This window comes from Tubulanus polymorphus, chromosome 4 (assembly GCF_964204645.1).
Source record: "Tubulanus polymorphus chromosome 4, tnTubPoly1.2, whole genome shotgun sequence".
In the NCBI taxonomy this organism is placed as follows: Eukaryota; Metazoa; Nemertea; class Palaeonemertea; order Tubulaniformes; family Tubulanidae; genus Tubulanus; species Tubulanus polymorphus.
In genome coordinates, this window is record NC_134028.1 from 19191249 (window position 1) to 19216632 (window position 25384).

The window sequence follows — 25384 nt, forward strand, 5'->3', positions numbered from 1 at the left end:
TTCTGAAGACTGAAAAACGAAATAACGTGTTTTTGGATCTACTCAAGTCGCGGAGAGAAATAAACGTAGTGAAAATTGCTATTTGGTCGACAATAAGTGCGTGGCCAAAAACCGTGCCCGTTGGTCCACTTCACAAATCTCGACAAAGAACCTGCGTCCCTCAAATTAACTGAAAATCTTATCAAATATGACATTATCCGAAAGCCACTACTACAGTAACCCATCAGAATAAGTATCTCAGCGACGGAGCCGGCCCTCTCAGCGCCTACAACATACCGAACATGTATCGACATCGACACGATGACAGGTTTTATTTGATAATTAGTGCAACTGATTGGATCGGGAGCGGAGGTGGAGTGGAGCGATCGATTTACTCATTAATGGTCAAGTTAACAAGTTAACTGATGGCAGCAATTTTGAGTCAGCTATTGCGCTTTTGATGCAGAGTCGAGGAAATTATCGAGTGACCAGTAAAGTGTGAATACATCAGATCGTCCTGCGGGTGGTGTGTAAACCGAACCAATTCATTCATCCTTCTTCACATTCGATTCATTCAAAATTCAACACAAATTCATCATGCCTGCCTATTGCTAAAATACTCTTAGTCTCACCACAGGCACTTGAATATGGGCTTTGACCTTGTTGGTGTGTTAAAAATGATAAAATTTATCGTAATCTCTGATAAAAACACCAATGGGGTTGCCACGGGTTATAGGCCTAACGTTCGTTACTGGACGGAAGTAGGTATCAGTTTTCGCGTCGTAAGCCAACTACATTTCAATGAAAATCCGTCGGTTCAAGTTTCCAGTAAGCATTTTCTCAAAAAATTGGAAAATCTTGGAAGAGGTGAGTGCGTCTATAGTTTTTGAGAAAATGCTTACTGGAAATTTGAACCGACGGATTTTCATTGAAATGTAGTCGGTTGACGCGAAAACTGATACCTACTTCCGGTAACGAACGTTAGGCCTATAACCCGTATTATCCATGATGCAACTGTTTTACCCATGATCCAATGCGTCCCTCATATTAACTGAAAATCTTATCAAATATGACATTATCCGAAAGCCACTACTACGTTCTATCCCTCGTCTACCTATACTATACAGAAAGGCTGGAAACGTTCCTATCTCCGTAATGCTTAAATCTACCCGCAAATATCGGGACAGATGACGTCACAGCAATCCTGAAGAGGCATCGCGAATTTTCAAAAATCAATTTTGTTGCCAGTTAAAATCTTTAATGGAGCTAAAACAGTGTCAATGTTTCCAAAAAAATCATCTACAATTGAAATTATGGGCGCTCCTTATATTTCAGGTTTAAAATTGACACTAAGGACGTACTTCGGCAATCATCGGCAGTGTTCGGCTGTCCCGATAATTACGGGTAGATTTAAGCATTACGGAGATAGAATCGATACAGCCTTTCTGTATAGTATAGTTAAACGACGGGCGCGCGTTGCATCATGGGTAAAATATTATAAAACATGGCGGATTATCGAAGTAGGAACAACGTATCGCTGGTGAATTATTAAATATTTATCCATTATCAAAGCCCATATTCAAGTGCCTGTGGTCTCACTCTCAGGTACACCTGACGTAACATTCTGGCCACTTTTTTTGCAGGTCCATTTCAGCCATTAGACGTGTAGTAAGCGAATACCATACCTAAGTCATTTGTTTATTAAAGTCATCAACGTAGTAGATTGGGATCATTCATTAATTACGTACGCATAAAATTTGAATTTTTCAACCCCCCCTTCCCTCTGTACACAAACTTTTTTCGTATACATTAAGCATTACAGTACGCAATTGCACTGACCTCTCCCCTAATGCGTACGTAATAAATGAATGACCCCATACTCAGTAATAACGTAACGTTTTGGTTTTGCCTTTTTTTAGGACAAGTTTCACCATTGGTATTAAGGACGACGATTGTCCTCGTCATGTCTCGATTTGATGTGGATTGCTTCGTGAAGCCCCCCGATCACGAACTCATATGCTGCATATGTCAGTTTGTTTTAGACCAACCAGTGGAAAGTCCTTGTCGACATGTATTTTGTCGTATTTGCGTTACTCGATGGCTCGATACAAAAGATTCGTGTCCGACGTGTCGTCATTCTCCGCTGCTCGAGGCTCACCTGAAACCTGCACTGCCGCTTATACAGAACATGATCAATAAACTCGAAATACGATGCAAGAATTTCACAAATGGCTGCCCGGTGCAGTTTGTCGTCGAGTTCTTTGATCAGTTTCATCAGGATAACTGTGACTATCGATTCATTCGTTGTAAATATAAGAAGTGTCAACGTGAGATTTTAGCAAAGCACGAAGCAAAGCACGATTCGGAATGTGACTGGAAAGAAATCCAGTGCAATAAACAATGTGGCCTTCATATTCTAGCCAAAGATTTGATCACTCATAATTGTGTGGAATCACTGAGAAATATGGTTGCCGGTAAGTAAGCCGTTTTATCGATTTCTGGAGGTTGACATTGCTGGAAACTTTTCTAGATATTTGATATGATTATTAGATTTGATATATTATGTTCTAGATACGATAGTTTTATAGCTGGCTATTGCCTTCACTTTTGTCGTTCATCCATAAAACAGAATCTAGTTATTCTGGAAAGTTTTGAAGACGCCTTAATGGATTATCTTGATGTTTTTATCTATCCTAGACAAATTTGCAGCCCAACTGGTCAGTTTCTCCATTTTTTGTTAAAGGGTAACTGACACTTTTTTTAAGATTTTCTACTTTTTACACTAAACGATATATTATAGTATACAATAAGGCTAGGTGATTTCATAATTGGAACAAGAAAATTAACTTTAATAAATTATTTGACGCCTGCGAAAAAATGTAGAATTTCTGCGAGAAGCTAATGTGGAATTGCAAATTTGAAATCGAAGTTTTAAGAAATTTGGGGAATTATGAGATTTGGCGATTGGGTAGATGATACAGTCTTCAACTGGTCTAATTTTAAAAAAATTGTCAACTTGTGACCGACATCGATTCACTTTTGCCTCTAAGCTGGTCTGCAACTTCATTGCCTCCATGGTTGAAGAAAGAGTTCTTTGGATGTTTGCTTCATCATGACGTTGATCATATCGTGTAGCCAGCCGGCCCGGTCCTGGGGCCCGGTTTGGTTGTCACTCGATATCCTAGACTTGAGTCTGGGTTGAAGTAGACATTGTCATTTAAAGAACTTATTCATGTTATTCTGTATGAATTAACCGTGTGTCTTGTATTTTGTATTTTCTTATTTTAAGATTTGTAAGTTTTTTCAATTTTATCCCGGAATTTCAATGTAATAAGGATCAATAAAGTATTGAATTGAATTGTCACCTTATACACATGCCATCAATGGACGCGGAGCCGTATATGACAGCTATGCTATTATAAATTGCTAATCTCATGAAACTTGCATACCCCTTATATCGAACATATTTTCTAAAACATTTGAATATTGAAATTATATGTTAACACGTTTTTTACCGCTTGTAGCCGCCGATGAAATTCACGCCGGCCCTACTCAGATCGTAGATAGCTTCGTCATTCCACTAGCATCCCCATGTCAGGGTCTGACTTTTAATCAGACTTCCAAATCGTGTATACATCCGCCATTTAACCGAATAGTCCGATTTACTTATCATTTCTATTTATGCCTGCCGCTCCTGATATAATCATACATCCTTTACTATTACAATACATCTTCTCATGATATTCAATGCAATATAACATTTCGACGTTCAAATAGACGTCATTATATAATCACAGGGAGCCATTCTACATCTTTATCAATAATATTTTGCCAAATAGCTTGTATGTGTACACATAAACCTGTGACGTTTTGCACATCGATTTACGGTTGTCGTTTGTAAAATGACGCTGAATGGTTAACATTGTTTAGGTTTCATAATGGTAACGTTTTATAAGGCGTCAAAAAATCTTTTCAATCTAGTCAGAATTGATGATTTTGATGTTCGCGCACCTGTTCAGTGTATACATTGCTTCTGCTGAACGCGTGGTGCTGTGTCTATTAATAGAACTACGTCACTAAAGTAACGGCTCGGAAATGATGTCTAAAGAAATGAATAGGAAATAAGCTACAAGAGCAATTCAACTTAATTTTATACCTATTTGGCGTTCGAATTGAGACAAAATGCCTCTTGATTTTGAAAGTCTGCATATTAATGATTATAATTAGCTGTTGAACGGACCATATCCGTTCAAACTAAGCGCAAAAATAGGATTTGAATAGCAATCCATGGCATTTTCTAGTAGACAGCAGGGAACATGGATGTTTAAATCATCGTTTTGTAATATCATTTAGTGATAGTAAGCAAGATCATGGTTAGATCTAAGAATATTTTGACTTATGAACTGATGATGAAACTAAGACAGAATTACCTGCAAGAATAATTTCAATTCTTTTCTTGAAATATACCTTGTATTGGTAGCGGCTTTGGTCACAAAATAAGAATATTTCCTCATCCATCCTATTTTAAAACTTAGAAATAATGTTTGTGAAAGATTTGTGATGTTTTTATCAAAACTCTTCTGCAGCGTGTAACTTTAATCGAAAAACATTAATCCTTTGAATATTTGTTGTAAAGGCTGTAGAAATTTATGAAAGTTTTTGTAGAGTTTTGAAGTGTTAGTTTTCAAACTAGGCCTACTTAGAAAAGACTTTGACTTTGAAAAATAGTAAATAGTAAACGAATATAAATCTATTTATTCTTTAGCGAGATCGAAATCTGTGATCACATAAGACACTGTAGTATGCTTGTGGTGCTGAACTATAGGTGAACTATGGAGCAGCAGTAACAGTGCTGAGAGCTTAGCATAATGTACTTTAAAATAGCTTCATAGCAGCGGATTGAAATCTGCATCTTCAATTTGATCGATTTTAGCCTATTCAAATTACTCATTGATTCTTTGAAATAGGTTTATGCAATAGACAATAGATCCTTTTACCTCCCTGGCCAGTTTCAAAGCTGTAAAACAATCTGGCATTGAGATATAACGGAAAATACACGCAGTTTCCTCAAAATTCAACGCATTTCTATAGACGCTATTTCTCAGCTCGGCCTGTAATGACGTTGCAGCGCGCACCTGCTGATTTAGCCGACGCTGAACAGTAAGCGATGTAAACAACGAAATGAGGTCAAAAATCTTGTTACAAAATCACAAATTGCGCGTTAATTAAACATTTTGGAACAGAACAGTTGAAGATGAGTGTATAGATCAATAGAATACATCATATTTTGAAATAAAAAAAAAAGTGTCAGTTACCCTTTAACTTTAAACCGCTACAATTTTATTAGATTTTATTCCTACAGTTTTATCAAATCAAGATTAAAGACCTTGGGCAATTTAGGATAAATAATGATTCATTGAAACATTGGCCCATGTTTCAATGAATCATTACTTATATTGCACCTTTTATCAGATCAAGATAATGTGTACCAATGATATATGTGGGCCAAAGCCTAAATAATATGGCGCCTTTTTAGCCCACTTGGGACTGGAGCGGGCTATTGTGTTCTCTATTCATCAGTTGTTTGTCTGTCCCATCCGCCCGCAGACGTAATCCAGTTATTTCGGAGATGATTCAATGATTTTCATGATATTTAATTTACCTTAAACATGTCTGCAGCCCAAAAAAATGGCCTGATCAGATTGAAGATGCCTGACCGGCAGCCATTTTGTTTGCCAAAATAATCAGCCCTTATTGCACAGTTCTGAAGTTTTCAAGAGAAATTTCGAAGACACTTTAATCTACCTTAATGTTTCATATTGATATGTAAGCCCCTAGGACCCACCATCATATCGGGTTGATCAGACACAAAATTGCTGCCCTATGACCATTTTATGCCCAGAAAGGTCATTTTTGGCCTGAGTTTTGACCTTACAAATAGCTAATACAAATGGTTTGCAATTATCTGTTAAAATTCTTGATGAGTTATTTGGGAAAGGGATCTCTAAATACTTAAGACATGTTTTTTTATTTGGCAGTTTTCACGTAATTTGTGACCATCTTAGTCTTGTCAGTCTCCATGTATCGTGCGTAGATAAGTTAAAGGTTTTTATGCAGCTGTCAATCTGCTGTCTATACCCACCCCCTCAGACAATTAACAGGCTATCACTATCCTTATAAAAACTGATTGTCAAGTCTTCGCCAGAAAAAGCAGCAAGTTTCACCAGGATATCATGGATATGCTGAGGATTTCAGGCACGATCATGGACAGCCTATCACCAACATCGAGATCCAGGACAGACGGACCATTAAAGTTTGTAACACAACCCTCAGATTGGTCAACCCCCGATATATCGCCCTCCCACATACTCCCAGGTTTTCTCAACGTATATATCTTTACAAATACATAAGTAATTTAAAGGATTTCAGATTATAAGCAAAGCAACTGAGAGAGCATATCATGCATTACAGCATTATCCATTCTCGAATTCCTTCCTAGGAAGACAAATTTTGAAAAAAGGCCTCGTTAGAATTTACAGGAGGTTTTTTTCACGAAAATCTGAATGCAGAATTATCGGTTCTATAAAGCCAGTCAGAGAGCCAAGTCTCCTCCATGATTGGATTAGCCGCAGAAATCAGCAGGTGTTTAGGTGAACCTGCGTTTTCTAGGCCTACTGTTTTATTTCAGGATTTCATTTTAATTAAGATTAAAAATTGTATTTCAAGATCGATTTCTGTGTGTTGACTTTTGGTTTTTGCACAACAGAAAATTTATCCTTGACAACTGTTAGGAAAAATATCTTTTTCTCAAATCGATGCTAGGCTTGGATGACCTTGATAGGCCTATGCTAATTTGCCATGTGCATGAATTGTAAAATCAATCAAATTATATCCTCTAAGAAAAAACATCAAATGCAATTTTATTTTATTGACAAAATTTCATCCAATCCAATTCAATTGTATGCACTGTATTTTATAGGCTCCCTACGACTCCTAGATCCCTTGAAAACATCTAAAGCGAGGCCTAAAACTCCTTGAAAACTCCCTCAAGGGAGAGTGCTGGGCCGGGGGGTGGCGGGTAGGCTACAAGGCGTGCGTGGGACGTTTTGAGGCTATTACTTTCTTTGCACCAGGTAGCATTGAATTACAAAACTGTCAGATTGTCAAAGCATTTTACCAAGTCGACTTGGTGTCTGTAGGCTGCCCTCTTATTCCCATATGCTAGTTACTAGGGAAAGGGATAGGGATCTGGTATAACTGCATGTATGCAGCTTTTGCATGGTTGATGCCTTCTAAAAGCAAATCAGCAAATAAATGCTTTTCAAACATACTCCAAGTCATATTTCTTTGAACGAAAGAGTGGTTTTTCCCATTTAATATGGTAGCCAAGAAGTAGGCCTATATGGTAGAACGATCCAGGAGCACATGCTCCTGTCGCAATTCTCCTGTGCCCTTTTGAAAATACAATGGCAATTTTTTCGGAGCACTTTTTACACCCGCAATGAATAAGACAATAGTCTACAACACACTACAAGATTTAGCTTATATTCTCGTTAATGTCACTTAAGTGCCTAGAAATTGTTTGAAAATGCATTGGAATTTCTAAATATTTCAGACCCTTGTTTTGGCCCTGGGTAGCTTTTGGTTAATCTACTAACAAACATTACACTTGCTTAAACACCTCTCTAAAGCAGGGATGAGACTTCCCCGCGGATTTCGGTACTGAAAAATGATTCTTCTAAATAGTCCTAAAATGATGTAAAAGTATAAGGGGGTGATGATGGTCCCACGCAGCTGGTCGGGTGCAATTGGTAATCTGGTGTACTGAAAAGCGCTCAGCACCTGTTTTACTTATTGTCTCGTATTGCATTTCAATGCGTTTTCATTGCAACACTGATTTTGTATCTACTACATGTGTATGTATTTTATCATCCGTTGCAGAGACGCGCGCATGGCAACAGTAGTAATGTATACAGGCCTACTACTGTTGCCGCGCTCGTATGTGGCAAGCCCCTTCAGATATTAAACGCTGTGATGATTTTTAGTGAGCATTCATCGCCACATTTTTACTGCAATAATTCAGCCTCAACCGTAATGCATGAGATGCTGATTGTCAACGAATGAGGATGTGCCACATTGGAAATAGCCATTACCTTCCAAAATATAATAGTCGTGCATGGGTTCAAGATCGCTTTAAGTGCTCGGAAAACGCTTTTAATTAAAGAAATTACGCCTTCAGCTGGTTCACGTTTGAAACTCCACAAAAATACCACAGATTTTATAGGTTGTCAGCTCATCCCAGCTAAAGAACTGCTGTACAGATGACTGATTGAGTCTGAACAGCAATCCAAGTCGATCGGCTCTGACTTAAGCAGAGTCTACTGTATCATGTTTCTGATTTCTGCTCATTCAATTTTGAAAATCTTATTCATTTCAGATTTGATGAAAACTGTGGAGAATTTGAAAACTGAAGTTTTAGATTTGAGAATGCAGCTGTCGCAGGTCGAGGAGAGGAATAATAATACAGTGAATGATGATTACAGTGATTTTATGGATGATTACGATGATTATTTCCAAAATGATGATGATCTCACATCTTTTTCTGGCAATGAGGAAGAAGATAATGTTGCCGATGAATTCGCGACGAATGAAATTGAGCGTAACATTGAAAATTTATTTGGCAATGGTGATGACGATGGCGATAACGACGCATGGGCAAATCCGGATGAAAACGATGTACGTTCGGGTAATGATGAAAATTCGAGTGATATTCTAGCTGAGTCTGATATAGATTACCGTGATAATGATGATGTGAATGAAGATGCTCGATCGGATTCACTTGCCGGATTTTCTGATAGTCCTCTTCCGTCGCCATCGTTTCTAGGGCGTTCACCTTCGGAATACGCTTCTCCAAGAAACGATGCGTCTGATAACGGTATTTCTGTGCAAAGTTACGTTTCGGATTATAATGGCTCCACTCGACATAACGGCTCCGATGACGAATCTGGTCAGAATGATTTGTCAGAAAACGCTTCCTTGCAAAATAATGACAACTACCAAGATCCAGGATATCTTTACAGTCCATCCGAATATGATTCGAATCAGGAGCGTTCTCCCGTGCGGTCAGATACTCGTTATGAGGCTGAAAATGATTCCGATAGTTGTGGGTTTTCTTCTTATCGAAGTAAAACTAGATATTCGCCAGATTCAGCTGTAAATTTAATGTGTTCGCCCTCTCTGAGAAGTGAGTCAGATGATTCGCAATCGGCTTCAGAAAAACGAGATTGGAGACGTGAGAAATCGCATGAATCACCAGAACACGCTGCAATCAAACATTCACCGGTTCTTTCAAACCCAGCTGAGGCTCGTAAGCGTAAACTTTCACCTACACCTCCTCTGTCACCGTCAATACCCAGCACGTCAGGGACCTGTCCACAAAATAACACCCCGGATCAAAACCGATTTGACTGGTCCTCATCAGATGATAATTTGAATCATATTTCGAAACCGCGTAAACGTAGGAAGAAAGGTTCCAAGAAAAGTGCGAAGAAACGCAATCAGTCTAGCCCGATTGAAGGTTCCGATCAAAATAATGAACATAACTCGACAAGGTCGGCCAATCTGAGGCAGGATTATTTGACGTCTTGGGTTCAAGACACGCACCGTCAATCAGCTACAGTTACTAGTAGCACCACCGCTGTAGACATTGATATATTGCATCGATCATCATCTGGCTATCAAACAAGAAGCAGTCATAATAGTAGTAATAGCAGTCATAACACACGATCTACAAAACAAAAACACCATAAATGATTACTATTACTGATCCCAGCTATAAATCCCAGAGGTGGATTCATAAGTAGTAACTGACAACTCACAGTTGGCTTGGAGTTATCATGAATAGACTAATGTATTTTTTGCAGGTATCAATCTGCACCCATTTCAGAAATTCACCATTGAATTTGTAGTGTGAAGTACACTGTTTGTAGTATAGTGATAAATGACTAATGTCTGTACGTGTAACTAGAAAAGAAACCCGTAAACCACATTTTCATCAATCTTTGGACAGTATATCTTTGTAATTGAAATTGGTAGGCCTAGTACGTAATGAATTCTTAAGCGGTGGGGGTGATGTAAGTTTTTCAAACGAATACTAAAATGTTTTAAATTTTCTAAAATGTTGACAATACGCAAGTTTAGGTGGTGTACCAAAGAAGATTACCGAGAACTTTTTGTATACTTTCACACTTTTTAGACTATCGCGATAGCGAAGTCCACATTTTCGGCGACTCACTTATTTTCGATGATAGTCGTGATATAATTTTCAAAATTTGACGACTATTCCACCAAAAATGGTAAAATTTCAATGCAGTAATAATGGCTTTCATGCTATTTTATATCATTGTGCATGTAATTCGTTAACTAATTGGGGATCATTCATTTATTACGTACGCATAAAATTTGAGTTTTCCAACCCCCCTCCCCTCTGTACGCAAAATCCGCCATTTTTTCATATACATTAAGCGTTACAGTACGCAATTGCACTGTCCCCTCCCCCCTCCCCCCTCCCTTGATGCGTACGTAATAAATAAATGACACCCTGTCATAAATGAATAAATTATTTCATGATCAGTAATGAATGAGTTTAGTTTAAGAACAACGAAGTAATAAATTTCAGTAATTCAATTCGTCATTCTGTTCAAACTGGTAGAATGATTTGATGTCCCCAGTGTTTGTCAATCTGAATGGTCCGAAATGTATACCAGTAACATTTTGCTGGTCCCAGTCCCAGTGCCGCTGGGAAATTTTCACATCCACCAATACAAAATCTATGTTACATCTTATGACTTCAGATCCTATAAATCATTTAACAAGAGGTTCATAAATTGGCTCAAGTATAGTCTTTGAAGGGGGTGTTAGGCAGGTTGGGGATCAATCGGTGGTGGTATATCTGGGTTGACTTAGTATACTATTCCTATCTCAGACAGAAGATTTCATGCTAGCATTGATAAGATTTTGACTTATATCATCATAGAATAGCTATTGATCAGCCCTGGTTTATTGATAATCAAATCTGAGCATGGTTGACCCTACCAGTATTTTAAAATTTGCTTCTCAGTAGAATTTTTTGATTATGTTTAAAAAGATGTTATATGATATACATATTGTAAAGCTAGGGGCACACGAGCGTACTTTTTTGCCTGATTCCGCCGACGAATTTATACGCCCGATTAAGAGCGGGCACACGTAGCGACCAAACCGACAGCATACGCCGTTTAAATGGGAGACGGTTAATAAATCACGTGATATCAACGATGCGTCCTATTGTTTGATAGGAATGGATCGCTCGGCGGAATTCGCCGAGTGCGGGCAGACGGGCGAATTTTTGCGGGCGATCCGATCGCCGGCGTAAATAATCGGGTGTTAATATCAAACATGTTTAATGCTGGCCGACGAAATCGCCGTCGCCGTGAACTGCCACACGGGCGATTTTTTCGACCGATATACAAATTTGCCATGATCGGGCAAAAAATACGCTCGTGCGCCCCTACCTTCAGTTCACTGCCGACAATATTTTGTGAAAGGTTTTACGAGGACAGGAATGTATTCATATAGTGCGTCTCATTAATACTTAAGAGATACTGATGGAGAAAAATATCAGTTGGCACTACAGAAGCAGATCTATGTACATAATAAATTGTCTCAATTTTCCTCTAACTGTTGTGACACATTGCCGGTATTGTTTGTTATCTAATATCATTAACACCTGACAAATTATAGTTAAATATTTGTGAATTGAGTGTCTTTGTTTCTTTTTTGAGTTTTTTGTTGCATTTCACTAACTCAAAAGAACTAATTTTGCAGGCTTGTAGCTAATTGCGAACCTGGTTCCTAAACCAGGTTCTAAAAAACGAATCGCTGGGGGGAATAATGAAATGTTCACAATATCCGATGGTTCATAAGAGGCGCGTTCACTCGACGAAATTTAGACCGGTCTAGTTTAGACCAGACTAATTTGGCACGGTCTTAAAGAGCGAACCAGGTCCGGAGCAAATTTTGGACCGGTCTAAATACGCGTGTGTGGACAGAAACTGGTACCAGGTCCGGTCTAAATCGTAATTCTGAATCTCTGCGGTAGATGTCGCAACCTCTGCGGTAGAGTGTGAGTCCAGTTTATTAAGTTTTAAATGCTTTTATTATCGTTTATGTAATTATTTTTAAGTACCCTTTTTCCTCCCTATTCAATGGAAATTTTTGGAGCGTAATTCGTATTCGTATATCGCGATCATCATCCGTTTTACTGCCGTGCTTTGATCCGTGTTTAAACGACACTTAGAGTTTCAGCGTGATAGAATAAAATCGAATTCGCAAAAATGTATAAACGTGACATAGGATCGAATTGGTCAAATGAATAATGTCTTGCTCTACTTGGAATCTGGAAGCAAGACTTCATCCAGGCGCAATTAATTATTTAGCAGATGGCGACATCTTGTGGGCCCGATGACAAGCGATTTTATCACCGCGTGTCAAAACGCCGTGTGAACGCTCACCAAAATTTGGTCCGGTCTATATTTGGACCGGGCCAGGTACGGACCCATTTAGACCGGTCTAACTAGTTTTCGTGTGAACGCGGCTTAGATCATTGCCACTGAAACTGAAGATTCCATGTTTAGATCCATCTGAAATAAAGTGGCGTTCGCATGAGATTCTAGGAAGTACCGCATAAACTTGTGCGGTGCCGAATTTGACAGAATATTTCTCAATATAATCAAGAATAGTCGTGTACGGTACAGGAAGATCGGCCGAGGAGTATGGATGATAGGTAACCGGGTAGCAAACACTGCTTGATAACGGCTGCCCCTACAGTATTTTGTTTTTTCATTGAATATACGCTTGGCTCACAACAGTAACTACAGGTCAAACACAATTAAAGTTCCACAAAAACTACAAATTCATAAAAGTTTTCATATCAAATTCTGAAGTTATTATAAGTGGTTTAGTCATAATTGTAGTCATTATCTGCTTCAAATGACAATACCGTAATCCGACCTGCGTAGCATACGCCAATTGGTCCGTTAGATGATCGAAATATTTGACGGCGAGTTACCGATGCCTGTAGTTCACACCCTCCCCAAAAGAATCTGAAAAAATCACAAGGAGATTAACGCCGGCTTTCTGTTATTAGTAAGCCATGAACTCCCAGCGGGCAAATCCACGTAATTTGGAAACACCGATTTTGATGACGCAGCGGACTACACGGAACTGAGGCCTTTAAATAAACAAAGGCATAGGTATCGGGGTTTTCGGCGTCAAATAACTATAAAACATTGATATTTGCGCAGTAGGGCTTAGTGATTTCACTATGTTCCTCCTCCAAACTAAAAATCTCCAGAGAAATTCAATTTCCAAATTGAACCAGTTTTGCACAGTTTGCCAATTATTGAATTTGCACAGTAGGTTCAGTAGTGTTGACTTTACGATAGAATATTCACAATCACAATTTACAATCATTATATTATTTATTCAAAACTATATTTAAACTTCCTGGCGGTATAACCCAAGTTCATGACAGGAGAGGACGGTGTCGACGGTCTTCCTGACGGTGTTTAGTATGACCGCTTCTACTGTATTTGATCTTACCCTAACGACTTGGCCAAACAATATGGCGAACGGTGATAACATTTCGGCAGCGGGTAACGACATTTCCGCTAATGCCATCCTCCAGTCGAGTGCAAGGTTTCTAAACGTTATATCTGATGGCACCGGTAGCAAATTTCAACGTAAAAAAGCTCTTGAGGGGATCCGAAATGAAACGATCGATGCTTCAAACCCGATCGACGCTACGGTATTGCAAGCCGTTTTCTCCGAAATTTCTAGATCGCTTTTGTACTCATTTTCCGATCAAGCCGAAAAGAACCGAGAGCTGGCCATTCAATTAGAAACCGATTTTCTGATGAAGATTCCTGAACCGATTGAATTCCTACCAAGTATAATGCCTGTACTAGTGCAGCGGCTCGGACAACAAGATTTAGCCGAAGGGTCGGAAGAATTGCGTTTCCTGCTGATACAGTTGCTTTCCGTACTCATTAAACTCGGCGATCATCGAATTCACGTTTATCTCGATGACTTTGTGCGGATTTTGATCCGAACAATCGTCGATCCGTATCCGGAGGTGAAGAAAGAAAGTTGTCGTTGTGCATCAAATTTATCGAAGAAATGTTCGACACATTTTCACATGCAGTCTGAGGCATTGATTAAACCACTGTTACTGACTATGTCACACCAGCATTCCCGAGTCAGAACAGCTGCTGTTGAATGCCTAGGTGAGTGTTAAGTTTGCATGAGATGATGAAGGAAGTTCAGTGGATATGATGCCAATAGTATTCTTCGACTTCTTGTAACTACAGTCAACCCTCGGTATACTGCCTGTCTATTTAGCGCCACCCCCGCCACCACCAATACAGAGTAAAACACTCCCGATATACCGCCATACTCTCTATACCGCCAACATTAGTTCTGCACCGATGTGGGCAGTATATGGGGGTTCACTGTATTCACGCTGTGGTTACCTGTACGTGACTGTACGGTGAATTCCACGGCACAGGTTAGCCATACGTGGGTAGGTTAGCGCAGTCATCCAGTGTATTACCCTACCCACTGAGCCACAGAACTCAACTACAGGGTTGATGAAAGTATAGGCCTATAGCCTCACCTAACCCTAACCCTATTCTTGCATGCATGCGCGTACGTAGTCATGTATGTGTAACCAATTCAAACTATTTTACCTATAGCATATTCTCATTGCCCACTCAGTGCTGGACCTAGAAATTTGAAGATGGCATCGAAGAGAAACTAAGATTTTTATATTCAAATTTGAACCCACCATCTACTGTGTGGTATTGTATCTGCATTTTTATGACTAATGTCTATTTCAACTTGACTTGGGAGCACATCGGGTGGCCTAAAGTCTATTTATTTTTGATTGTACACGATCTTTTTGGGATATTTCGCTTGATTTTGGGTGTGCATACCTCAAATAGGTCTTAATCAAATCAGCAGAGTTGTGCAGCCCTGATAAGTTATCGTTTTTATATCCATATGCACCGAGTTGAAGGATTGGTGAATATTCTCGAATCAAGCTTTAAATCGGCGAGAACGACCGCCATTTTGTTTTTGTTCTTTTATTTCTTTATGCAAATGAGTCATTGCACACATGTGCAATGAGGTGGGGATGCGTCAATTATATCATGGGGGATGAAGCAGCTTCTTGTCGCCAAGAGACCAATCAGCGACTCACAATATTAATTACCCTAGAAAGCTGTTTTAGTAAATAAACATGGCTTTGTCAAAGCTATCAAAACAATGCGGTTTGGAAATGATTTAGGCCTATGATAGCGCAACCATTGTGGTAGTGCCCGCGTAGTGAAACACGTGCGAGCAATGTGCTCTCCCCATAAGAAATAAACTTACCCAGATCACATGGTACACACTGCTCATTTGCATAAGAAGTAAACAAACTGGATCCAAATGGATCTGTCTTTCTTGCCGATTTAAAGCTAAATTTTTGAGAATATTCACCAATCCTTCCACTCGGTGCAAAATGGATATAAAACGATGATTTATCTGGACTGCAAAACTCTACTGATTCGATTAAGACCTATTCGAGGTATGTATGTAAAAAACTAAGCGAAATATCCCAAAAAGATTATGGACAATTAGAAATAAATAGACTTTTAGTTTTGTACATACCCGATAAAAGTCTTTTGGGACCAGAAAAGACTGGAAGTTGACCTAAAACATTGGTTTTTAATCCATCTTAAACTGAATTGAAGGATATCCTAAAAGTCTTCATTGATAGGAGTTGAAAAGAGAAAAGTGACTTGAATGATTTGAAAGTATAACAATATGTTTCCATGCCTACATACCAAACTTCTGTTGGTAGACATGGAAACATATTGTTAAGCTTTCAAATAATGGCTCAGAGTCACTTTTCTCTCATGAAACCCTATCAGTGCAGATTTTTTGCTATCCTTCAATACAGTGAAGAATGGATTAATAATCAATGTTTTAGGTCAACTTCCAGTCCTTTCTGGCCCTTATAAGGACATCATTAAGGAATAGAAATTTGTTCATCTCTGTTCAAGTATTGTCTGAAAAATATCCCACTTATTGTAGTTTTATTAAAAATGTTGTTGATTGTAGGTGATGTCATACAGAACGGTAATGGTAAATCCGTTGATGATGTTGTGTCACATTTGGCTCAAAGATTATTTGATCAATCACCCGCTGTCCGGAAAGCTGTTACGCAAGTCGTTGGAGGATGGTTGTTAGATTTACGCGATCGTTACTCATTTCATCACAAATTGATTCCATTGTTACTATCGAGCATGAGCGATGATGTCATCGAAGTGCATGATATTACAAAGTCACTCTGGCATGACATTGGTCTGAAATATGAAGAAGAAAATGAAGATGACTTGAAAGATAAACAGGATTTTATGAAACCACCGCCAGCCCATTACCCTCCAACAGGTAAAATTTATGACTTATATATTCTATCGTTGTAATTATGAGGCATTCGACCAATAAATGCCTAAGACAGTGACTTACAAGCTCTCTTATAAGGTAAGTCCTCAAGATTTTTAGCCTCTTTGGGACTTTGGTCCAGCAGGCTTATTATGTTTGTTGTTCATCTATAGTACATTAGTCGGTTCATAGATGGAATCCAGTTATTTTGGGAAGTTTTGAAAACACTTCAATCTTTTAGAACGATGACCACACTCAAACGTGGTGAACGGATAATAAGATAAAATCCCACTATTTACAGATTAAAAGAATTTTAAAACAAGCATTTATTTATTAAATCTAAAATATTTAAAAGACACAACGTTTCGATCTCACCCTAGATATCATCGACACCTGACGATGATCTCTAGGGTGAGATCGAAACGTCGTGTCTTTTAAATATTTTAGATTTAATAAATAAATTCTTGTTTTAAAATTCTTTTAATCTGTAAATAGTGGGATTTTATCTTACTTCAATCTTTTGTTCGAACTGGAGTTACACACCAAATCCAAAATATCTCTGCCTACAACTAGACTATGAAGTTATGGATATTACAGTGTATATTTAGGCCTACTCTTCATAGTTTAGTAAATTGATTGAGAAAAGAGTGATATTATTTATCATTGAAATGTAAAAGAGGGTTAAGCTTGGAAAATCCACTTACGCGCTGCTAGTGTAGATAGAAACAACAGCAGATAGACTTGTTTACTAATTTTGTCTATAACAACATTAAATTGAAGGAAATGTAATTTATAGAGTGAAATGATATTTCAGAGATCTTATATTTTTTGTCTTTTTTTTTCAGTTGAGCGTCCAAATTTAGGCTGTCGTACACTGATGTTCCGACACGTATCAAAGATTCTGCCAGCGTTAAGTCGTGATCTTGGTGATTGGGTTGTAAATACACGAATCAAAGCCTCGCAACTGATGTACCATCTGATACTGAATGCAGAGGAATACATTACACAACATTTGGAATTAGTATTGAATGCATTGTATAAGGCATGTTGTGATGAGGAAGTGGCTGTTAGAGCTAATGTAAGCAACAATCTTTCCAAAATTTACCAAATTAAGACTTAAATATGGATCCTATCAGAAAGATGGTTTCTTGAAATATCCTGACATTACTAATTATCATGGTGATAAATGGAGGATGTAACTACTTGCTGTTATCTACAAGATATGTATAATGATTGATAGTAAATTAGGATTTCCTGATCATTAGACAGGAAATCATGTTGTAATTCCCTTGATTATCAGGGTCTTCTGCTTTTTTTGTAGAAAACCCACTTGTTATTCTGTTGAGAACTATTAACTGTAGTCTAGTACCTAGCCGTTGTTCATCAAACAACGTTTAGGGCCAAAGTGCATATATATAAGGTTAATTTTTGTCCCTCATTTTGAGGGACGAGGCTTTGAGCGTCTATTTCACCCCTTAAAATGCCATCAACTTACCTCAAACTGACTGTTCTGTAATCAGATGGAAGTTAACTATTGTTTGAGCATAAATTTGTAATCCTAAGAAGCTTTTGACGATCGTAGTAACTCAAAACTTGTGACTAGTCTCCTCAAAAAATAGTTGAAGTGAAGCAACATTACAAATATGGCGGCTTTTCGCGTTGCATGATGGGAGGGTAAATTACGGATTTGGACTTTAACTTGGACTGACACTGATGCCAATGCAGATGTTATTCTTGTTTCAAATTCTTAAGGTAAAATTCGCCAAAATTAATACATTTTATCAACAAAAAATCATATTAAGAGTAATTTTAGAGAGACATATTGAATTTTTACATTTTATTAATTTTTTCCGTATTGGAAATCCCGATTGTGACAATCAATTCAATTCATATCAAATCAATAAATTCTCTGGTTCCCGATTTAAATCATCAAAAATATTATTATAAAGCACGTTTTCAAAGTCAAAAAGGTAACTAATTAATTCATTTGAGTACAAAGGTTTGATTTGACACTGAAATCAGTTGTAACATTGCAAAAAACAGGAGTTAACCTCTATATGACAGTCTGGCGTCAGACATTGTAGAGAACTGTAACAACGACTGGTATTAAGACTGTATTACCTGTTGATAACGATCATTTTCTTTCCCCCTTTTAGCCCAATTGCATTCACATTTCCTCCATCGCCAATCTGTTTATCTGTCCGGAAACAGTATCCAGTTACTTTGAGAAGTTTTGGAGACGCTTCGATCGTATTTGGCCAAAAACTGGCCTGGTCAGATTCAAGATGGCTGACTTGTTTGTCTAAGTCAGTACTTATTACACATTTTGAAGTTGACATGAGAAATTTTGAACATTATCGTGATCTTTTAAGTATGTTTGTATCCACATATGGTGCACTAGCATGAGAAATTGGTCAATCGGACGCAAGATGGGCGTCCTGTGACTATTTTTGTGCCCAAAAAGGTCTTTTTGCCCTGCATTCCAAAACCTGTAGCTTTTGAATGGTTTGCCATTTTCCATTGAAATTCATGATTTATATACTTTTGAAAGGGATCTTAAACAAATCGGACAGATCTTTTGATCAATCAAGCGTGATGCAATCAGCAGCCATCTTCGTGTCATCAGTCCTCATTTGTAGGAAGAAAAAATTTTTTTGAGAAAAATATCGATAGGTTTCGTTTTATAGTCTTGATATTTGATATATGTTATCGCTGTCATAAGATTTATCTCATAAGATTATTGTAGAATTGGGGTGGCCCAGTTACTTGTTTGCCACCAGGGGCAGTTGAATATTGAAATATGTACAATTTGCCTATTTATGTTGGTACTTATGGATATTTTATAACCACAATCAATTGCAAAATTGTAGCTCATGACATTCTATGATTGTTTTGAGTCTCTCGGTCATCAGAATGATATTGTAGATAGTCCCCAGGGGGCGTTAAATAACTGGATAACTTATTAGTATTTTCATATTGTATTGTTACCCAAGTATATTTTATAACCACTATCAATTGCAGAATTGTCACTTGTGACATGTTCTATGAATGGGATGAGTATCAAGGTCATTGCTTTCTTAATATATTCACCAGGGGGTGTTGAATAGCCAAATAACTTAGTATTTTGTTATGGTATTGGTCCTTGGGCATATTTTGTAACCACACTCAATTGCTAAATTGTAGCTTGTGACATTTTCTATGATTGCGGTCCGTTTCAAGGTCATTTCAATCTTAAATATGTTTGCCAGGGGCATTGAATATTGAAATTTTCTGATTATTGAGCATTTCAAACCACTTCCCCAAGTAGGCGTGGTGTCCCTTGACCCCTAGTGTCTTTGTGATAATACTTACCGTAATAGTAGCCTCATGCCCAAAGAACCTATGAGAATGATGTTTTGCTTAATGCTATCATACGATAGGCCTATGGCTCAAGGATAAAAATTTTTGCCTCATCATTTAAATCCAGGTCCAATGATGCATTATTTTTGAATTGAAGTTTTCCTGTTTTTATGTTTTGGTAGGTTTGTAAAGTGACAGAGTTACTAGGATATTTCGTGGAACCATCTGTTTGGGTTAAGGTTGTTTTACCAGCCATTCAGTCAAGCCAGTCTTACAATCATTTAATGGTTTTGACAGGAATAACTAGTGGATCTTCCAGCGATCAACTGATGCCATATTTTCGACTCATTGCTAAAACTATTTCGTCACCGGATGTCTGTCACACCAGTTTGGTAAGTTTCAAAGTTCTCAGTAGGCCTCATAACATTGAGCGATGATACAGTTTACCTTGTTGGAGAAATTTTTCCTAGAGAAATCCTGGAGTTGAAAAAGGAAGAAAAAGTTTTTCAATGTATCACCCAAATATTCAGTCTGCCTCTCATATGTTTAACTTAACAGTTTAGACTAAGAGTCATTTTACCCTTGGTTATTGATAATGTTGTAATTAAGAGAAAGTAATTATCAAACTAAGGAAACTTGAAAATATTTATTTTCTATTGCAAGATGCACAATTTTTATACTGGCGCATTATTTTCAATGAGCCTTATTTCCAACACGGACACAATTTTTGTGTCAATTCACTGGTGAATTAGACAGTGTCGTTATTGATTGGATCTTTGGTCCAGTTCATCAAGTATCAAACTCACCAGAAGCCATTTTGTGTTTTCCATAATCCTGGCTAAAACTCTACACAAGTTGACATAAGCTCAGAGCATATTATACACTTAAGCGTCATGTCAGGCATACGTCATCTGCAGCAACATTCTTCTCACATTTTTGTTTTGGTTTCCAGAATTCTGTACATAGCCAGTTATTATCGTGTGTTGATGGTTTGATGTCAGTTTTTAAAGACTCGAGCACTGAGCAGAGTTATCCACTATTCTGTGTTTTAATAGCAGTTTCTGCTTTGTGTCTTGAACAAGATATATTCATTGAGGTAAGTATTGACAATTTTAGTGAATTTTAGATCAGCTGAGGATGTTCTTAAGCCTAGCGTACATCGACACTGCGATTAAAGTCAACTAGTTGCTGGGCAGTTTTCAGAGCATGAGATGAGAGGAACTGGCTGGATACAATCAGTTGCTCGAATTTGTCAATTTGCGCTAGCTTACGACTGGTTAGCGTCCATCTACCTCCAGGTCCACTACTTTTGAGCAACTAGTTGTGCTCAGTTACTGTCATATCCCTCGATGTGAGCCCCCAATAATCAATAACACATGGCGCAACTGACTAAAACAAAGCAATTTGTCACGTGACTTGAGATACCCTCAAGAACATTTGCTAGATAACACATTTCAGTTATGGACCTAGCAACTGGCATGAGCCACGCAGTTGTACGCTAAGCTTTAAACTCCTCAAAACAGCAGATGGTCTTAATGATGGTGTACAGTAGAACTCGCTTAGTTGCGACTTTTCAATCCGGATTTTCACTTAATTCGGATGATATATTTGGTTCATTTAAGCTGGAACTATCTAAATCATAATTCAGATTTTATCTAATTCAAATAAATCTTGGCAGTTCCTGGTCATCCGAATTAAGTGAGTTCTACTATATCTAGGAAATTGAGGCGAGAAAAAATAGGCACTTATTTAGGGGTAGGCTTCCCACCTTTTATTACTAGTTTTATATTGTGAATAAGAGTGGACTTAGAGAAACCTGGTCTCATTTGAATACCGGTGTTTTTCTTCCTACAGTGCCAGAGAGTTCTCAAAAGCCTCGCAGATCTTCACCAGTTCGACAGTTTGCAAATGCTCTACACTTTACATATGAAAGAATTGATAACCGAATATCAACAGAGTCACAATAATTGGACAAGTCTTTCTTTAGAACGAGCTATATTCGATAAAGTTCTATTAGATTCAGGTAAATTCTATTGTATTTCTGATGATTGGCTTCATGATGCACCGCTTATACTTACAGAACAGTTTCCATTTATAACATATGAAGAAAATTCCATCTACTACCTGACATCTTTTACCTCTTTGTTTTATTTCTAGGACCAGTTGTTGGTGATTTTCTTGATGACATAATGCCGATATTTGTAGCTTGTCTTCACAACAAGAAAGATCCGGAAATAAGACTAAAATTTTTCACCCTTCTCTCAAAACTAGTGAATAATTCAACGAATAGCATCGATTCAAAAGACAAGTAAGATTGAGGTTGCATTGGTTTATTGTGTATGTTGGGAGGGGAGGGGACGTTTCTGGTAAATTGCATACATTGACAGTCATTCGGAGGGGGTCAATTATGTGAACTTTGTATTAGTTGAATAATGATAAACCGAAAGTTAAAATTTAATTTGAGTTTATTTTAAGTTTAAATTGGATTTCGGGGGCGGATGCAGGGTGTTGCATCCACGACACATGCGACCCCTTAAATTTGTCTGTGCCCTTAGGCCTATCTGAAATATTGACTGCCAGGGGTCCAACAAAAAGTAAAGCCCAAGAGCTTTTGCTCAAGGGGTCCAAATTGAGCCAATGATCTGCATCATTTTCACCTAATAGTGTTCTTCTTTTCATTATAGATTTAGTTTGTATGCTGGTATTGTAGTAGAACAGATGGTAATGCCCAATTGTATTTGGAAAGCCGGTAAAACTGCTGGCGCCATACGTACTATAGCTGTAGCGTGTCTGTGGACTTTGTTCAAAAGCCGAGTTCTCAGTAAAGAGACTGTAAGTTTTATCAAATTATCACATTGTTTTACACTCCTACATGTGATGAAATTCACTTTGAGCTTGAAGCCGATCTATGTCAATTCAAATTAAATTTGGGTTTAGTGCCTGTTCGAACCTTATGATTTCGAAGGTAACTTTGAGGGTCAGATCGCGATATATTATGTTAACATAGTTGTACCAGTCATCATATATTAGGTTTGAATCCCGACAATCGACAAATTATTTCATTTCAATAATTCCCTTTAATCTGTATATCAAGCCTAGATGTTTTGAGATAGAAAACCTGTAAATGCTGCTTTGCAGCTATATTAATAGCTATTATTATATCTAATAATCCTTATTATCATTGTCACACTGAATTACCGGTAGTTATATGCATTAATTGAGGGTTGAATTTTTGGGTTGAATGTGAGAAATGGTCTCCCCATATCAGTGCTGTAGAAAGGAAAATTTCTTTGCTACAATATTATGCTATAATCATAAGTTTACTAGTTTTCAATTTTCAATTCACTTTGATAATCATTTTTAAGATATTCAATTTTTTTTGTTTTAGATTGAACCTATGGTAAATCAACTTTTGACTCAACTTATTTCACTGTTAGATGATACCAACCACACTACGAGATTGACTGCCAGTCATACATTGACACGTCTATTTTCAACAATGGCTGGTTCTTTAGATATGGACATTGTGCACAACATGTACCCGGAATTATTGAAACGTTTAGACGACAGTAAAGATGACATACGTCTGGCCATATGTGATACATTTAATGCATATTTTGGTTGTTTCCAAAATAATTATGATGTCGGGCTTTACAAGGCTCATATTGAAGCCATATACAGAGGTTTGCTAGTTCATATGGATGACCCGGAACCCAAAATTCAACAGGCTGTATTTGGTAAGAATCCAGAAATAGGATATTTAATGTCTATTTCAACTTAGCTTGAGAGGACATCGGGTGGCCTAGCTCAGCTGAACTAAAACATTGATTAATCCATTTCACACACAGAAGGATTGCCAAAAAGTGTTCTTTGAATGCGGTTAAAAAGAGATACATGACTCCATCAATAAAAACGGCTTAAAAATCAATGTTTTAGTTCAGCTGCCCATCCATTCTGCTCCTTTTAAGACCTTTATTAGGCATGTACTACTAAAACTGACTGAGCTATAGGCCACCCAACATCCTCTCAAGCAAAGTTGAAATATATATTGGGATTTAATCCAATAGTTTTTGGAAGGAAGCACATTCTTACAGTGCGGTGGTTATATATTATAATTCAGTCTTGAAAATTTTTAAGAAAATTTTAGGCTGTTAGAACTTGAATTCCATGATAACCTGGTATCCACTCCCACTGAATTTATTCTGATTCATTGTTTTGTTATTTCTTGTAGATGTTTTGAAAATTGCTGCTAGTATTCATCCACCTTTGCTGAAAATTGAAACAGAGAATGTTAAGTACAAGCATCGTACATCGAAATTTTGTGATGAATTAATCATCCACATAGAGAAACTACGATTAGAATACGTTAACTCGAATAACAGTTGATTTATTGGGGTTAATTTCTGAGCTATAATTACTGCCAGATCAATTATGTATTTGATGAATTTTGCCATGAGAAATGAATAGTTCGGTGATTCTTCGCGAGTAGCTGCTTTCCTAAGCAAACTCTGGATAGATGATTTATCTATCATTTTCTTCAAAAAGAATTGATAAATGAACTGGTCAGGACCTAAACCATCTATGTTCAGCAGTGACTAAGACATGCCAAGATGGCCACTATGACGTCACCGAAAAATCACCTCCATCACGTCAAGAATTGGTTGAAAAAATCAAAGTCACTTAAAAACGTGAAAGAGAAACCAATTTTGAATTGGTCAATGCAGTTCGAGGTAATTTCTAGGCTTTTTTGAATTTTGATGTTGCATTTAACCACACATAGTTCGGGTAAAAGAATTGGATACAAAAACATTAGATATGAATGTTTCTTTATGAGGATATATACAAATAATAAGTTACGATAGATATTTCTGTTCGGTAAAAACAGTATTTACCGTATTTGCATTTTAAAGAGATGTACTATTTGCTAAAACTACTTATTATTTATTATAAAGTATTAAATTGTTAGTTTTAGCTTATGATGGAGATGAATTTTTGTGACGGAGATGAATGAGCACCAAAAAAACTGTGATGGAGATGATTTGTTTTAGATACCGTGAGGATAGAAAATGATTACGGCATTCTAAGAATATTTTACTAGTAGGGGACTACCCCGTACTTAAGATGAATTGTGTAGACAGAGCCTATCACAAGATTAGATTTATGAATATTTCAAACATATATATTAATAGTTCATCTTTGCGACGAAACCTGAATGCAAAAATCGGGGATATGACAATGTCTGGTGCTGGTATAGTAATTCAGAGTAAATTTCTACAGATTAGAATTCATCGTTACATGTCGGAAATTTCTCAAAATTCTATTCAAACAATTAGCCTATTGCTGAAATAATTATGGTCACAATTTGTGAAAGAAATTGGCTGTTTTTCAGAATTTTTGATTAATCTCTGTCCAGGACATGAAAAGCTGCTACTCGTGTTGAATGACCTATAGTTATCCAGAAACTTGTGAAAATGGCCATTGTATGTATTTGATAGAGCAAATAAATTTTTATTTATTACTTTTTATTACATTCGAAAAG

The 25384-nt window shown here is 37.4% G+C and overlaps 2 protein-coding genes across 2 annotated transcripts; both read left to right on the forward strand.

Annotated features, from left to right (window-relative positions):
- The first annotated feature begins 375 nt into the window (after positions 1 to 375).
- LOC141904589 (uncharacterized) lies at positions 376 to 11745 on the forward strand. The gene is made up of 3 exons (XM_074793205.1): positions 376 to 505; positions 1899 to 2453; positions 8417 to 11745. Exons 2-3 carry the CDS (start codon positions 1943 to 1945, stop codon positions 9790 to 9792), a joined length of 1887 nt encoding a protein of 628 aa, XP_074649306.1. The 5' UTR covers positions 376 to 505; positions 1899 to 1942; the 3' UTR covers positions 9793 to 11745.
- Positions 11746 to 13642: 1897 nt separating this feature from the next.
- On the forward strand, positions 13643 to 25337 carry LOC141904367 (dynein axonemal assembly factor 5-like). Its single transcript, XM_074792952.1, has 10 exons — positions 13643 to 14303; positions 16183 to 16512; positions 17352 to 17584; positions 20028 to 20237; positions 20798 to 20941; positions 21700 to 21868; positions 22003 to 22153; positions 22530 to 22677; positions 23234 to 23582; positions 24077 to 25337. The coding sequence occupies exons 1-10, from the start codon at positions 13643 to 13645 to the stop codon at positions 24229 to 24231; spliced, it is 2550 nt and encodes an 849-aa protein (XP_074649053.1). The 3' UTR covers positions 24232 to 25337.
- Positions 25338 to 25384: the final 47 nt, after the last annotated feature.

What these genes read in the sequence shown, in the direction of transcription:
- LOC141904367 (XM_074792952.1), top strand. Translation starts at nt 13,643, where the DNA reads ATGGCGAACGGTGATAACATTTCGGCAGCGGGTAACGACATTTCCGCT. An exon ending in TAAAGTTCTATTAGATTCAG is followed by an intron (nt 21,869 to 22,002) that starts GTAAATTCTATT and finishes TTTTATTTCTAG; the next exon opens with GACCAGTTGTTGGTGATTTT. An exon ending in AGCATCGATTCAAAAGACAA is followed by an intron (nt 22,154 to 22,529) that starts GTAAGATTGAGG and finishes TTTTCATTATAG; the next exon opens with ATTTAGTTTGTATGCTGGTA.
- LOC141904589 (XM_074793205.1), top strand. Translation starts at nt 1,943, where the DNA reads ATGTCTCGATTTGATGTGGATTGCTTCGTGAAGCCCCCCGATCACGAA. An exon ending in ACTGAGAAATATGGTTGCCG is followed by an intron (nt 2,454 to 8,416) that starts GTAAGTAAGCCG and finishes TATTCATTTCAG; the next exon opens with ATTTGATGAAAACTGTGGAG.